Source organism: Pseudopodoces humilis, chromosome 7, assembly GCF_049639895.1.
Source record: "Pseudopodoces humilis isolate 2021_Gansu_Grassland_sample_001 chromosome 7, ASM4963989v1, whole genome shotgun sequence".
Lineage (NCBI taxonomy): Eukaryota > Metazoa > Chordata > Aves > Passeriformes > Paridae > Pseudopodoces > Pseudopodoces humilis.
In genome coordinates, this window is record NC_142206.1 from 19,383,080 (window position 1) to 19,400,425 (window position 17,346).

At 40.7% G+C, this 17,346-nt stretch overlaps 1 protein-coding gene across 5 annotated transcripts in view; it reads right to left on the minus strand.

Annotated features, from left to right (window-relative positions):
- The window catches only part of SLC1A2 (solute carrier family 1 member 2), an 89,323-nt gene that overhangs the window by 17,242 nt on the left and 54,735 nt on the right, over positions 1–17,346 (minus strand). For all 5 annotated transcript variants that reach the window (XM_088058352.1, XM_088058350.1, XM_088058351.1 and 2 more), the window contains exons 4-9: positions 16,536–16,786; positions 12,890–13,049; positions 9,765–9,891; positions 7,157–7,390; positions 4,645–4,839; positions 918–1,052 (exon numbers count right to left, since the gene is read on the minus strand). In XM_088058352.1, coding sequence (XP_087914478.1) covers positions 918–1,052; positions 4,645–4,839; positions 7,157–7,390; positions 9,765–9,891; positions 12,890–13,049; positions 16,536–16,786 — 1,102 coding nt within the window. The remainder of the gene's footprint in view (positions 1–917; positions 1,053–4,644; positions 4,840–7,156; positions 7,391–9,764; positions 9,892–12,889; positions 13,050–16,535; positions 16,787–17,346) is intronic.

Genomic DNA, 17,346 nt, shown 5'->3' on the forward strand with positions numbered 1-17,346 from the left:
TACCAGAATATACTGTGCTGCAGCAGTACAGGACAATACAAAAGTGTCTCCAGAGGCCAGTACAACTTAAGGGCTACTGAGCCTCTTCCAGCTCTGCACAGATGACAGAAGGATATCCCAGCTGTCAAATGACAGCAAGAGAAAGGATGTGGCCTGGCATACCCTCTCTGTATTTTCAGCTTCTGTATTCAAGTGTTGAAGACCTCAATAGCCTCAGAAAACAATATGTGTGTTAGATGTTTCTTGCTGGAGGACCTACAATGGCACTGGAGGACTTTGATCACAAGTTCTTGGAAATTAAAGCCATTCTTTCTAGTTTGAATGATTTGTCAGTAAAATGAAATGAGGGAATTACCTTCTTTATTTCAGTTTTCATTCTTACTTGTCTTTGTTCTTTGTCCTGCCCTGGAACAGGCTCTTTTTAAAGGTATTTTACCTTCTTATATACAATAAGAAACCGACTTTCCCCCCTACAAGTATAAAACATTTGATACTACAAATTCCCAAATCACTCTATAACTTGCTGGCAACATCCTGATGGAACTTGCATTTTCAGCGTTCATCCTTCGTTTTAGACCAGAACTATAATAAACGGAAATATGAAAGCAAAGATTAGAAAACTGCTCTTGAGTGACAGTAAGGCATCCTTAGGAAGAAGATAATATAAAAGTGTCAGCTCACAAGTGTGCCATGAAGACCCTTGGCTCACAGAAACTGATTTCAGGAGCTCTGTAACAGTTTGTAACAGCTGAGAAGCTGCTTTCAGTGTCTCCTGCTTCACTGAATATCCCATTTTCTCCTTGGATTTATCTGCAGAGAGACTCACAGTTCTTTAAGACCAATGACTGTAATGCACTGTGGACAAACATTACTTCACTGCCTTTTCTGCACCAAGCAGGGGAGTCAGCACAACTTACAAAAGCCAGTCAACAGCAACAAGCAAACTGATGTCCTGGGTAGGAAGACCCACTGCAGTCAGGATCAGCAGCATAGTGACAAGTCCCGCGCTGGGAATGCTGGCAGCTCCAACGCTTGCAAGGGTGGCAGTCAAACTGCAAAAACAAAAATCAAATGGAAGTAGCAGGAAGAGAACACACACTTCACTTGCATACTCATGTAACCATTAGGAAGGTCATATTTTGAATGTGTTCTTCCCATAAAACACAACTATATGATTAACCAAGGTAAGCTCAAGTCATATTTTTCACTCTTGTGTTTCTCTAAAAATATTTATTAGGGGAGGCCAGATCTATGGGGTTTGTTCCAAGAATTGGAAGAGGGCTGTCTGTAAGCTAGTTATGACATTCAGATCTGTGTTGTGGTGTTTTCTAAACTCAACAAACTTATCCAGGGTTTTGAATCCTGAGTTTTGACCATCCGGACATGCCAGTCTGGTGACTACAGGTTGAATTTTCAGGGTGATTCATTTCTGTTTATTTATATTACCTGAAGACTGAATTGCCTTCAAGTAACTAAAGGCTGAGGGAAAACAGTTATTATTAAATAAAGAAGAACATAAGTCTGGTATCCAAAGCTCCCAAAATACAAGCCAGTGGTGTACCAAGCCTGGACACAAATCACCCTAGATGATAAAGCAAAATTGATCTGATTGTTTCATAAATCCAAAACTGTGCCTGTTTTTACCTCTTACATTTTGATGAAGATCAATGGAGTGAAAGTCTGAGCTTCAAATGTTTGTAAAAATACAACACAGACCATAACAAATATCAACATCATTGGGCAGTCCCATAAAGAATGACAAAATAAATAAATTTGTAAGAGCAAAAGTCAAGGGGAGAAAAACAGGGAAGAGGAGAGGGAGAAGCAGAGGGAGAGGAGGAGGGTAAATAAAAAGGAAACCAGATGAGAGGGACCAATTTGATTTTTATTTATGCCTCAACATATGCTATACAGGAGGTGAAAAACTACTGTAGGGGCTGTACACATGCTGAAAGCCCTAGCACATGCCAGGTGTCAAGGAGGCAGGAAATGGAGGGAGGCTCTGTCTCTAGGGGGATTTCATCTGGAAGCCAGTCAGGGAAGAGAAAAGTTCCACAATTGGGCTGCCCAGGAAAAAATGCCCAGGAAATTTGGCTGTGGGTGGAGCCTTAGCACACAAAAGCAGTGAACTGCACCACAGCAGGTGCCAGTTCCTTAGGGTTTCTTGGAGGGACCAGGGGCTCACCCACCACTTGTACCCAACCAATCTGAAAGTGCTTCCGATACAGAAGTAGGGGAGAACAGACTGCAGGAAATACGTTCCCATTAGCCCCAGAACTCATCTGTGAGGATGTTAGCCTGATTTAGAGCTGCCAGATGCTGTCTGGTTGGGTCTGACCCAGGCTGCAGCGTGTTTGTCAGGTGTCTGGGTTAGAGCACAGCCTGGCTTACTGAACACCCAGATAGGTCCAGCAGGTGTGCAGGCAGGATGCTCTGTTCTGCTGTCAGGCTTTGCACGTGATGCCAGATCCTCAGGCACTTCCAGCCTAAACTGGTAAGGGATTCCTTCCAAACTCTGTGAGGAAATGCTCCTGTCTGCCTTCCCACAGCAGTGCTTTCAGACCTGGAGGGGAATGAAGCTAGCACTATTCAGAACTAAACAGAACCTGTCTTAACTACTAAGATCACCATTTCCCAAACACAGAAAATCAGAGGAATTAAATGACCAGTATGAACTAACTAAGGCTGGTCAAAGACTAATTAAGTCTTTATGAGGTCTGGGTCATTTGAATATTCTCAGTATCACAAAATGCATACACCAAACAAAACCTAATAACCTTTCCTTCATTTGTACTGTCATCTCAAGAGATAGTTCTTGTCATATTGCTGTAGCAAAAATGCATGAAGAGGAAAACCAGTAGTTTAACAAATCGACCAAAGTTGCTCCCTGCTTTGTAAATGTCAATCACAAAGCTGCATACACCAGCCTTGAAACAGTGAGATCAGGAAGAGACGACTAGTCAATCCCTCAGAGGAAGAGGAGTAACTCAGGTTCAAGCCTACCAAATCTAGACAACAGCAGATTCCTGATTTGAATTTCCCTGTCTCAATTTAGTTTAATATGTGGCATCTCTGAAATGACTATTTTCAGTTTTAGGAACAAATATGGATCATGCAGGTCTAGCATCTGCCTTCATTAGAATAGCAGCCCTGAAAACCTTTTACAAACTTGGCTTTACTATTTCAAGAGTCAGGGCAGGAAGTAAACTAACAGAAAATGTAGAACTAGTATAGCAGGGCAAGAAACATAGAATTAGACATCCCTTTGCAGGAGTTTCTTTAGTGTTAAAAAGGTTTAATAAAAGAAAACTGTGTGGGTGAAAACGGCAGGAAGAAGACAAACTTGGCAGCCTTCATTTGTGGTTTCCATTTCAACTATTCAAAATGTTAGACCTGCTGTCTTCAAGTTAAAATTCCCTTACAGTAAACAGTCTTCAATCACTCTTAACCTTTTTTAATGGGTACTTTCTTTTGTCCTTACAGATGCTCAGCTTTCTTCTGTATAAGACAATTGGATATGAAAAGACTACAGTTAGTATTTGCTGGGTTAGAGATAAAAGGTCTGGGGAGTATCCAGACCATGACACAGACAATCTCACTCTCAGGATGGGCTATTCTCAGTTCATTATTTTTTCACCAAAGTCACATAGAAAGATTTTTTAGGTATACTTTTTTCTTTTAGTGTATATAAACAGACGTATTCTAGAAAGTTAATGGCCCCTGTATGACTTGTAGCATTCCCCTTGAACTGAAGAAAAAAAAAAAAAAAAAGAAGCATTTCATTGGACAGATAATGCTTTATATTACAATTGGCACTGTTTTGTGTGCTGGTTTGGGCTGGAGTAGAGTTAATTTCCTTCACAGGGGCTGGCATGGGGCTGTGTTTTGGATTTGTGCTGAACACAGGGTTGATAACACAGAGATGTTTCTGTTATTGTTGAGCAGGGCTCACCCAGAGCCAAGGCTTTTTCTGCTTCTTGTACAGCCACAGTGGTGAGGGAGCTGGGGGTGCAGGGGAGGAGACACAGCCAGGACAGGTGAGCCCAACTGACCAAAGGGATATTCCACACCACACGGTATGTCATCAGGTCATAAGGTGGGAGGAAGAAGGAGAAAAGGGGAGTTTGGAAGGATGTCCTCTGTCTTCCCAAGTGCCTGTCACATGTGGTGGGGCCCTGCTCTCCCGGGGGTGGCTGAGCACCTGCTCACCCGCGGGAGGCAGTGAATTAACTCCTTGGTTTGCTTTCCTTGTGTGCACTGCTTCTGCTTCTTCTTTCCCTATTGAACTATTGCTATCTCAGCCCATGAATTGTCTTTTGCTCTGTGATTCGCTCCCTGATCCTGCTGGTGAGGGAGTGAGTGGGTAGCTGTGTGGGGTTTGGTGTCTGCCCAGGGCTAAACCATGACAATTGTCAGCTGCAGAAGTATGAAACACCACCAGCGTGCCCTAAGGCTGCAAATGATATCAAACACATCACCAGAGAATCGGGACCTATATATAAAACATTAATTTGTGTATCATTATTAGAAATCCACGGATTTCATACTGAATCCAACTGAGATGACTTAGCTGCTGAGAAGACATCCAACCCAAAGCATTCACATTTTACAGTCTGTAAAAACAAAGGACTCTTTTGAACTGACCTCACAGTAACTATCTGGCCTCCATCCAGGTCAATTCCATTCATCTGTGCTATGAAGATGGCAGCCACAGCTTCATAAAGGGCAGTTCCATCCATGTTAATAGTTGCTCCAACAGGAAGAACGAACCTTGTTACACGCTTATCAATGCCCAGATTTTCTTCAAGGCACCGGAATGTGACGGGTAATGTTCCAGCACTAGAAAATAAAAACACATAAAGAAGACATAGTTCAACTCAGTATAACGCATACACATAAGGGAGCAAAAATCACAAATTCTAATAACATTGTTTACATTTTCTACTTCCACTTTCTGCTGTGATTTAAGCCTTTTTTAGACAATTTTTAAATTAGGCCTATATTTAGCTAGAAGTGGGACTGAGGCCAAGACATGAACATGACTTGAAGTAGAATGAGAGCTTGAGAGTGCCTGGATGAATTTCTCAGACTCATTGCTGAGGCTTTGCACCAAGGCATTGCATGTGACGCAACAGACCCAGAGTGTACTGCAAGAGATTGTCAAACTGCCTCCCACCCTGGGGGAAGAACCTGGGCGTTCCCACCTGGCTTGAATGTACAGTAATCCATTGGATTCTATGTTTTTTGGTGGACCCTCACCACCAAGAAGACCTGATGGACAGCATCAATGGGATGCTTGTGGGATCCACAGAGTTCCACATTTTCTTTAATCTGTCACTCTGTTTCTGTCTCCCCACCTCTTTTATATTTATCTCTCTTCCTTCCCTTCTCTCTCTCTCTCTCTCATATTTACAGTTTAACAAAATCCATACTATCAACTTTGGCATACAGTCTTGGGTGCCCCTTAATTTGGGCAGAGACCTTTTTAACCATTTTAAGAACCAGACCATAACACTGATATACAGACCTCTGAGTGTGACACACAGACCTCTGACTGTAAGGACAAATTTTAAATTTCTTTGACTGTGAATTCGCTCTAAATGGAGAAATTGGTATGGCGTTAAGGACTGAAAAAGCCAGGCAAAAAAAATACAACCCATGTTGTTCTCCAACACTAGAGGACAGGAAGAAAGGATGTGAAACAGAGTAGGAGGATAGGAAAAGATGCAAAAGATGGCTGGAAGAGAAAAGCTCTGCACAGACACACAGTGCCTTGCTTTTGTGAGAGTATTTCAGGTCATTATATTCACTTGCTCAAAATAAAACACCTCCATCCAAAAATACTGCTGAAGTGGAAACTCCAACACTTCAATGAAAGCCTTAGGTAAATTGTCATTTATGAAAACTCTTGGCCAGACCAGATCTCCTATAATCCAACTCTGTTTACCACAGAGCCACAGAATTACTGAGGCTGGGGTGTATCTCTGGAGGTCACCCATCCCAACCACCTTGCTCAAGGCATGAGAAGCTAGGGCAGGTTTCCCACATTTCCCAGGACTGTGCCAGACAGGTTTAGTGGATCTCCAGAGATGGAGACTCCACAACTCCTCTGGGTAACCTGTGCCAGTGTTCACGCACTGTTGCAGTAAATCACAGCAAAATGAGTTTTCTTCTGTTCAGATGGTATTTTCTGTGCTTCATTTTGTGCCCACTCCCTCTCTTCCTGTCACCTGGGCACCAATGAAAATCGGCATCACTTCATCTCGGCATGTCCCGTCAGATACTTCTGCACATCAGAAAGGTCCCCCAGAGACTCTTGTTCATCAAGGGAGAAGATGTTCAGCAGAGTGGCTTGGGTTGACCCAAAGAGACAGCTGAATTACAATTCTTTCAAGGCATTCTTCAAATCAAGAATGCTCAGATTTCTGGCGGTCCATTTTGAACTAGGGTCTTTTGTTTTCACCTTTTAAATTAAACTGGAAGATTAAATTTTCTTCAGAAATAAAACATTTATTAAAAGAAAACACTTTAAAATATGTTATTTAACTGAAAAACATTTTCAACTCAAGATCTACTGACTGCCTCATTGCAAAACACCAATTTTTGATTTTTTTAGAATTAATTAGTGAGAGCTGTGTTACTTACAGACTTTTCTGTATCTGTTCTGTGCATTAAAAAGTCTGAAATGCTCAGCTTTTCACTCAAGTCCAGAAGTTATTTTGCCAAAATTGATTAAAATACAAACAGAAAGGGTTTTTTTCCTTTCTTTTGTGAAACTAGTAATGTTTGTTTGTTTTTTCTTTCTTGAATGCAATGAGACTGGTCTTAACATACTCTCCAAATAAACAGAATTACCGCTTTCTCCTAGTTGAGAAAATGAGCACAGAATTAACACAATTTGCACAAGTATTAGGCAAATGGTAGAAAACAGAAAGTAGGTCTTCAGATGTCTGCAGGCGGCTATACAGCCTCTCTAGAGAATCCTGAAGGCAACTGGTATTTTGATTTATTTAAACACGGCTGTATTAAAAATAGTTTTAATTCAGTGGCATAAAACGAACTTGCAGTGAAGATTAGAACAACAGATGTACCATGCCTAAACAGCAGGTAATAATCTGCTAAAAAAATAAAGCACACTGGTATTTCTCAGGTGTACCTGGAAGCTGTGCCTAGTGCTGTGATCCATGCCTGGAAAATCCCAGCGAGGAATGAAAATGGGCTTTTCCTTGTTATCACAAAGTAGAGCAGAGGCAGGAAGATCCCTCCATGGATGACAAGACCCACAATCACAGTGACCATGTACATGCCAAGTTGTCTAGCAACTACTTCTAAGTCCTTGATTGCAATGATTTTTCCACAGATGAGGCAAGCAATACCCAACGGGGAATACCTGGAGAAAGAAAACAATCATAGACAGAATTTGTCTTGGTAGTGCAGTCACAAAAACTGTGCTGAACAAAACACAGACTGGAGAAGAGTGGGGAGCTCTCAGGCTCAAAACTGAGGTGCACGTCAAGAACTGATGAAAATTCAAGGGATAGTTTTCATGTCTTTTATAAAAATAATGGGCATCTCCAGCAAATTCCCCATCTACTTCATTTTCCATCCTGTCAAATGGAATAGGCCTTTCCTGAATAGTTTTCAATCCTAAAATAACATTGTACAGGAATATGGTGATGTTACACAGGCTTGTATCATTATAAAGAATTGTATAGGTTTGTTCTTAAAACGTAATTTTTACAACCCACTGTTTATCTGGTTTCAGGGGGTTGCATTATTTACTTCAGTTAAAGTATTTGTTGAAATTAACTGTTTGTATATTGAAGGCTAAAAATGTTTCCACTATGTTCTTTCACCAATTCAGACAAATGCTTTTTAATTTATGGATTCTTCATTATTCATGTGCTTTTTTTACTTAGGGTAGGGTTTTTGTCTCCTCAATCATTAAAACAATACAAAATAAACCGACTTTCAGAATAAAAATGCTTCCTGGTTTTTGTTAAAATATCTCGTGGTTTCTCAAGCAATGTGCCCAAGGCCTGGAAAGCCTTCAGTCACTTCAAATGCAAGCCCAGCTCTTATACCAGTTATCATAAAATCCACGTTTCAATGAACTTGACAAAATACAGTTCTTATAGAGAGCTACATGGTGTCAGAGCCAGATGTCTGTTTTGCTTTATGCTTGTGTAGCCATGCTTCTGAGAGTCTGTAGGTGCCACGGGAGTTACAGATGTCTGTGTTGAGAAATCATAAACCAAATAAAACCTAACTCTGCATAAGGAAGTGCATTTTTCTTTATAAACACACACTAAAACCCCCATGCTTCTGGCCTCAACAGATCTTTAAAAATTCTAAACAGAGATGAACTAAAGGAATTCCCAACATCAATTTCCTTTTTTCATAAGAGAAATAAAAAGCACATCAATAAAAATAAATATTTACAGGGAATTTCTTGAAACTTGAAAGATTTTCTGCTGTTGCAACACTGACTACTAGAGAGCGTTTATATTGTAGGCAGGGTATTATGTCTTGGGTCTAGCAAATGGTGCTAAGTAAGAGTAAATTCTAGCCCCTGGAGGGTTATGAGAGTATAGTTACCATCTCTTTATCGAGTGGAGATTGAGTAAATATTGAAAGTTTTGTGAATAAAAACAACTTTGGTTTTATGCAGATCATCTTTATAAGATCATCTACAGAAAAGCAGGAGCAAATCAGGAATGCAAGGTCATTGCTTCAAGTTCTTTCTGTTATTCTGCACATTTCCACACTGCTGTTACTGTCTGCATCACTCCTGCCTAACAGTGTCCCACTGAAACACTGATGGTGCTGGCGACTCGTGCTTCAGGCACCCTGCAACTCAAGAAATTACTCCCAGGGACACCAGGGAATGCCAGGCAGCAATGAGCCACCATAGGTGTGTGATGTTGGAGTGGCAATTTCTGCTCTCAAAGACCCAGGAAACACAGCAGTACAATGCCAAACACAGCAATGAGTTTTTATGTTCTGGCAAACTGGCTTTATGTGAGATGGCCACACTTGGCATACAAACAGCTCTGGGGAAGCACTCAGAAGAAACACTTAAAAAAAAAAATATGAGAGAGAAAGAGTCCCCTCTCAGAAGTGTAAACAAGGGCTCAGACTTAATTGGGTAAAGTCACTCCTTAAAGGCAAATCAGGCCCCATTATTACAAACAGGTATACTTCAAAAACAGGGCACACATCTTCCCGTGACCCCACTGCAGCAAGCTTCTAAGACACATTCTGAACAAAGGACTGCACATCACTGAAAACTACTGGAATTTTATTTGATGGTAAAGTATTTTTACTAAAGAAGGCTGTGAATAAATCGTGTCCACAGACTTTTTTTGTAATTATACCTCCTAGGTAATACCCTGGGACTATGCTAACCTCCCAGGAAGATTGGGGTGTTCTTACATGGGCCATTCTTGCTTGCTTAGGTGCTCTCCTATATAATGAACTTCCATAGCCAATGTGGCATTTGAAGGCCTCTGCTGGTACATGCATGTGTTGTATTTCAGCACACAAAGAACAGAATCTCTTCAGAAATGTTTCAAAGTGGGTCCTAAATATTCCTCACCAAATAGAAATAATGCTGCTGTGGTTCTAATATACCTGTCAGGGCTTTAGAAAGTCAACTATTTAATTTCACTGTTTACTAACAAACTGGCATCACTATATTAAGGTTTTATAAGGGCTTTTTAAAAAATACTTTTTTGTTCTGCGAGTTGGAACTACAAACTTACCACATGATCATGGTTACTAACTTCATTACAATCTCATTCAGGATGTTGAAGAAATCCACCATCATCTTGGCCTGTTCTCCCATTTTCCCCATAGCAATGCCAAAAGCAATAAAGAATCCTATCAAACCTATTGGGAAAAATTGCAAGACAAAAAGAAGGCTTTTAGGAAGTTTTTGCACCTAGTCAATGTCTTAATGCTACCTGCAAATCCAGATTTCACAGAAGCATAGAATCACAGTTTAGGTAAACTTGGAAGGGACCACAGTGGGTCATCTGGTCCAACCTCCCTGCTCAAGCAGGGCTATCCTAGAGCACATTGCTCAGGATTTCAGACCTATAGAGTATTACACATGTCTTGGGACTTTTTAATATGTACTCATTCTCAACTACCATGATCAAATCCAGAAAATCTTTAATTCTTCGAGGTTTTACTAAATTACAATTTCACAACACAATTATGATTTTATTGGGGTTTTTCCTGTATTAATCTGATCATCAAAAAATACATATACAGTAATCTTCTCAGTTCCATTCAGCTATTAGAAACCTCATGAGCCCTGGCAAATGGGAAAGGTAAGACAGTGCTGCACTGTAACTCTGTTGTTAGAACAGTTATTAGAAAACAAGAGGAATTTTCTCAGGCTTTACAAAAGTGCCTTGACAGACTAATCAGTTCTGGAGTGTAGGGAAAGGCAAAAGTAGCCCTAGAACTTTTGTAGGCCAGGAGTATTCTCGTTAAATGAAGGTAGAGGTGGGAAGAGAAGGTGGGTATTGCACTTAACCACAGAGCTCCCAATAAGCAGATTAACCTCACTGAAAAGGCTATCAGTGGATATAAAATCATAGCATTCGTTATGGGTAACATTTGGCTCCTAAATGTAAATGCTAAGGTGTGAATATCTGGAGTATTGGACTATCTGTGAAAAAACAACTGATGCATCTGCCATGGATTACTTTGGAGCTGTTTCTTCAATGCCAACCTTTCAGATCCAGAAATTTTCAGCATCCAGAGTTGGATTATTAACTCATACTGACAGATGGTTTGAATCTTCAGGCAATCTTTGAAGCTAAATTTTCAGTCATGATATGAGTCCAGTATTTAAAAAATGTGTAAACTCATCTGGGAAATTCCTATGGAAAAAACTTACTGGGACACAAAAATATTCAAGATAAGGGAATATGAGCTGGCAATAGCCTGGGAAAAGACAGGCTGTCCCATATCCTTACACTGGGTTAAGCAACCAGACTTTTTTTTTCTTCTTTTTTTTAATCCAATTTCCTGGATACAAAGTCATTCTTTAGAACCAAGCTATCTTTGTTGAGTCAGTTGAATAGGGAAGTGAAGCATATGTTTGTGTGCTGTAGAGCGTAGAGAAATGATGAAAAGCTTTTCAAAGACCAAGTTACTTCCTGGAACTCAGAATCTGCATTAGAAAATGTTAATTGGTAGTTTTGTTCGTTAATTCCAAATGAGCTGTTACGTTAGTCATGAGAGTCAGGTTGGTTCCCATTTGCAGGAATTTTCCCAGCTTGTACAGCTTATCCAAACTGGATGGCAACTCCCACAACATTTTCATTTCTTCATTCAAAATCAAACCCACACCAAACCAACCCAACCCAAAAAACTCAAGAAATTTGAGAGACATCGGTCAAAACAGCAAATTCCTCAGCTAAAGTGTGTATTTCTTTCCTGTAGGAATTTTATTCAGCCTTGTAGATCTTTTCCATGACAGAGCCTGCACAAAACAAGCCCAGCATTAAATGTAATGCATCTCTCACATCAGAACAACTGTTTCATTTTAATGCATAAGCAGAATTCCAGGAGGGAAAAAATCAGATGAGGGTAAACAGCATTGGCAATGAGCTGCTGCCTCATGCCTGGTGCAAAATGCCAACCTGCAGCTCTGAAAGTGGCTCCTCTGCCCCCACATGCAGAATGGAACGAGAGCCATGAAGACAGGCAGGATACAGGGCTCTTGCAGAGCAGGCTGCTTCACAGAAAAACAAGACCAGCTTATAGATGGTATCATCTCCCCTACATCTAAGCAAAGCAGCCAGGCAACTCAACAACACCTCAGGAAGGTCTGCAGACACAGCAGCCACTGTCAGCAAGAGCTATTCAGCAGCTGTAAGAGGCCATTTGCCCTTCAAAGATTATGGCCTCGTGGTGAGAGAAAGCAGGGGATTAGGTACCCCACCATACTGTCCCACGTTGAGGACAACACCTATAGACAGAGAGGTGTCAGCCTCAGCCCTGTGGATGTGCTGCCACAGAGCATAAAGCATGCTCTTCCAGCGTAGGTGTGAGGCTACAAATTGAGAGCTGATTTGTGACTGACTTCACCCACATGCAGAAAACAAGGAGTTGAAGGAGGAGCGCTCCTCCCTGGGCTGACAAAAGAGGGATTCTAGACACAGAAGAGAAAATAGAAGTGGTGTGGAAGCTGCTTGCTTCTCATGTGCCCCTATCACAGACTGAACACTTGCTTCAGGAAAGGGTGGGAGATAGGCAAAGTTTTCCTACCACCTCCATTTGCTGGCTTGTCCAGACAAGATGGCATGATGGCATTTGCAGCTGGTAAAGGTCAGCAGCCAGCATGAAAGGAGGAGGGAGAAGTGACTCAGAAATGTGTCAAGCCTTTCTGGGATTTTTCTTGGGCGGTGTGGTTCACACTCCACCTCTCACTTTAGGCTCTGCCTCGAGCCAAATTAGTTCAGCACACCCGAGACACCTACTGGAAACAACTTAGCTCAGATCCATCAGGGGGTGTGTGAAGCACTGGCTCTTGAAGCTCTCCCCAATACTGTTTTGCCAATATGCATTAGTATTGGCCTAGGTTAGCTTCCTCTAGGATGAAAGGGTATTTTGGGTACCTCCTACATGCTCCACTTTTCATAACCACAATTCATAACCACAAAGCTGCCAATCCAGAACAATTCACTTGCTGATTTTTGTGGTATCTCAGAGACCAATGGACAGGCAGTAGGTGATAACATTTGGTGATTGTCAGGAGAGACTAAACATGTACTGAAGACCAAATTAGACAACACTGACTACCTAGCCACAGCAAAAAGCTGTGACATACATATCATGTACATATTTGACAGGCAAAAAATTTTCTTACCCAGGACATTCATGCCATCCTTAAATTCAAGCCCCTTCTTAATGACCATTTGGGCTTCAGGTGGGGCTGTCTCATTCACCATAGCAATAGCAGAATCAGTGACATTAGGTGGCTCTTCAACAGGTAGTGGTACCAGCACTTTCTTGGTGACAGTTTGGATCTGAAGGCAATAAAAAGGGGGGATGAGAATGGAAATAGACTGAATGCATCCATATGGTAGATAAGGAATTAATAATATAAGGTCTTCACTTGAAATTCCATGGAACTATATTTTTAAAGGATTGGACATACATTCTACAGTGTCTTAACCCTTCTTCCAAAACTAAGACTATTTTTCAACAGTTTCAACAGTTTCAAACAGTTTTCAACCCTCTTAACCCTTCTTCCAAAACTAAGACTATTTTTCAACAGTTTCAAATGTTACAAAGTACTGGGGGTCTTCCTCATGACTGCAGGGTGAAAAGTATGGCGAATGCATGTTTTTTATCACTACAATGAAACATTTCACAGACAGTTAGTCACTTTGGCCAGGCAGTTCACAAAGGGTGCTTCCCAGACTGTGTGTTACAGGCTGATACCATTTGTTTAGCCCCAAAAGCCAAGTGCCTCTAAAGGTCAGTCATGGCAGCAACTCCGCAGAAAGGTTTGTTATTCAGGATGGTTTGTCCAGCTCAAGTCATCCCAGTTAATTTGAATCAAAAATTCAGGACATTTCCAAAACTTCTCTTACAGCTTTTGTGCTCTTGACTGCAAGAGCTCAAAATGGAATATACAAGTCCCCTGAGCTCTCTAATAAAAAGATTGTGGGGGATAGATTGCAGAAAAATTACCAATGCTGCCAGATACAAATCTGACCACCTAAAAAAAAAAAGAAGGCATCAGCTTACGAATGCATTTGGACCCTTCCTGGTACATGAAAGGCAGGGTAAAGGAAAAGCTGGGAAGGAGTGGTAGAAGTCAGCCTGAGGTTACAGCTAGGAAAGAAGGGAGGACGGAGTGGAAAAAAGAGAGATCTGTGATTTGCTGCTTTTAGAAGGGATGTTTTCCTCCCATTTCACACCTTGACCCTTTTCCCGCCTCTTCATGGTCCTGGGACAGGCAAAATGGTATGGAAGCTATGACTGGCTTTCCATGTTTTCCCACCTCCCCCCTATTCCCCTTGCTCCCACAAGATAGCAAGATAGCAGAAACTGTGCATTAGCTTTTCAAAGAACGTTTGCACCTCTTTCTTGTTGACATGGACATTGTAGTACTATGGATGATGATCCAGACCTGATCCATATGGTTTAAAGCCTTTTGGTTTTAAAATACCTTACATTTCTCCTTCTAAAACCTGCTGCCTAAATCTGGAGAGGGGGATATAGACAGAAAACCTACACAGCTTTGCATGAGAAACTCTTTCGTTGTCCTGAAACCACCTAACATTCTTGCATGCCTACTTTTACTCAGACTTAAATTTTATCTGAGGGATGTTGTCAACAAAGTACTTTTTATGTGAGGTATTCAGAATGTAAGAACTGAGTAAGGGAAATTAAACTTAAAATATTAGACACTTCACACTCACAAATTCCACTACAGTCACTTAAGTCAAAGGTCCTCAGCAGACCTTTGCCCAAGGGCACAGTGTCTAAAAATGCTGAGTCTGCCATAATGCTTAGATTCTGACCACATCTGAGACTAGAAAACCATTTAAATGTCAGTCATATTTACAGATGGTCCTATGGTTTTTCTGCTGGAATAGAAAGTTTCATCATATATTTAAACTTTCTTGTGGACCACGCTAAAATTCAGGGGAGATTGAAATCTCATGACAGCCCACAGTCCAGTTTGCAGATGAACAGTTCCAAAGCTGCACATGAATCTCCTCATGGTGCTTTGCCTGGTGGCAATGGAAGGCATGAAAACCTCCCCCTACACTGTTCAGCACCATTGCTGTGCAACCTTCAGAACCACTCTTTGCAGGATTACTGCAAAACGTTTCTTCCTCCTAGGGCTACCTGGAAACACTGAATGACTATGGAGAAAGACTAGAAATGTGGGAAAGAAAATATATGCTGACAACATTGAAGCAAGCAATTTTCCTCCTAAAAAGAGAAAAGTAAAGCCTAACTCCTTACAGAGTTAAGGTCTAGCAGAAGCAAAAGTTCCATCTAGTCACACTTCACAAATTAAATGTGGCTTTGTGGCAGAGGTTTTCACTAGAAAATAGTCTGGAATCTGCTAAAGTCAAACACTGAAAAGCCAAAAAGTTCTTTTTTTCTTTTTTTTTTTTTTTACTAAATTTAAAAATAATTGGTGGAATTGCTGATCCATAACTAGTGAAGCAACCTGAACATTGGTATTACACACACTGAAAAAGTAATACTAACATTTTAAACAGTCTATCTGACACAGGCAGCTTAATTCTTCTTTTTTCTCTTTTTTGCCCCTTTTCAAGATATTTGACCACTTTCTACTGACATGAAATTGAATTTTCCTCTCTTCTTTCCTCCTCTCTCCTTCTCTCCCTCAGTTCAAATGAGGGAGAGGAAGAAAAAAACAAAAGCACCCTGATTTCCCTCACTCAATTTTGCAAAAAATACATTTCCCATTACATGTGATGTTTAGCCACCAACAGTTTGACCACATGACTGACATTCCTGTGATGATTTGGAAATACTGAGAATGTTCTCTCTCTAAATCCCCAAGGATTATATGTTTTTATGTGGAAGTCCATGTAAGAGGTAAAGCAATCCAAGCCGTTTTGGCAATTGAGGTCACCCTCCATTCTTCCACTTTCCCATTGCTTCTTCTCCCTTCTCCCTTTTCTCTTTACTTTTTTCTTTGGCTATAACCACAGCACCAGCTATCACATAATTTCACACAGGAACACTTAAGAATAGGTTTGGCAACAAATCCTATTAAAATTTAAAAAATAAAAATAAAAAAACAGCCCCCAAAAAACCCTGTCTGCATTACTTTCAAACAATTCAGTTGGAGGGAAAAGCAGCTTACATACAAGAAATATGCTTAAGCTTATTTTACCTCTTAAAGTCAAGGTGTTTTGATTAAGCACTGGTGAAAAACAAAACTATCTCCCTACAGAGCAAGCAACACATGGTGCAAGCATCCTTCCTTCCCAGCATGCTCCAAAGCTGGTGAGATGGAGCCACCTGTAGGTGGGTCAGCCCTTTGGATCTATAATCCCCACCTCACCTGGACTCTAACACAGCAATAGAGGTTATGAGAGGTTGGGTTTTGGGGTACATTTTTGACAACGAGCTGGAATAATCATCATCCATATATTCTAAACAGGGCATTGCAGAACCATCATCTCTGTAACTAACAGACAAGTTAAAATTGGGTGAATGACCAAGCCAGCATTCATGACCATGGATACTGTATGAAAAGCATGCAGGAAACTAAAGTTTACTTAATAACAAATCTAAAAGAAACTTAATTTAAAAATTAATGAATTTAAATAACTACAACATAAACCAAGGCAGGTATAAATAATGTTCTTTCATTTACCTGCTCAAGACTTTAGACCTGTATTCCTCTTTGCGTCATTATTTCTCTGATTAACCTAAACAATGACATTAACTCTACAGACAGCCCTGACAAGTAAAAGATGTAAAGAATATTACCAAGGAGCAGAAGGACTTACCTGCTGAAAGCATGCTTGAACCAGATTTTCAGGGAACAAGTTTCGGATCAAATCCAAGAAGGCATCCAGACTAGATACTTCATCATTCTTCTTCCCTTGACCAAGCTGTTTCTTGAGTTTTGGATTCCCTGGATGGATGGCTAAAACCAGAATCACACCCAGCACAGCAGCAATAATTGTGGTGGACATGTAGTAGACCATGGCTCTTGTCCCCAGGCGGCCACTTGCTTTAGCATCTAATCCAGACAGTCCTGCAGGTGTTTAAGACATGAGCAAATATATTGACACTCAATATCCAATTCAATAATTATAAATAAAATCCTTTTACAATTTTCAAAGTTTAATGAGTACCTATGGGTGCCTACTTTCATCCCTGTGATTTCTCCCCTCAAGACAGATTACTGACGCTTCTCCCTCTAATTCTTATGTGTGCACTGTCTACTGCTAATAATTTGAAGATAAGTATTTAAAACTCCATCTAATTGTAGAGGAAGCATTGAAAAATAGAGAAGATCTCTACCATCTTTTGCCCTTGACTTCTGCAAACTGGTAATGGTCTGGCTTACACTACACCTTCAAGAAGTCCAGGGTCACTAGTGTCATGCCATTTTATTTGCAGGGTCCAATTTCTGATGGTAGCATGTGCGCATGTGTTTGGAAATAAATTCACTGGAGCACATACATAATAAACCCGACCAAGTTATTCAGAAATTTACTCTGAAATACCCCCTGCAACTGCAAAATGCTGACAGGATGACACCATTATTCTTCCTACATCACAAAAAGCAAACCAGGTGATATCTGTAGAAAG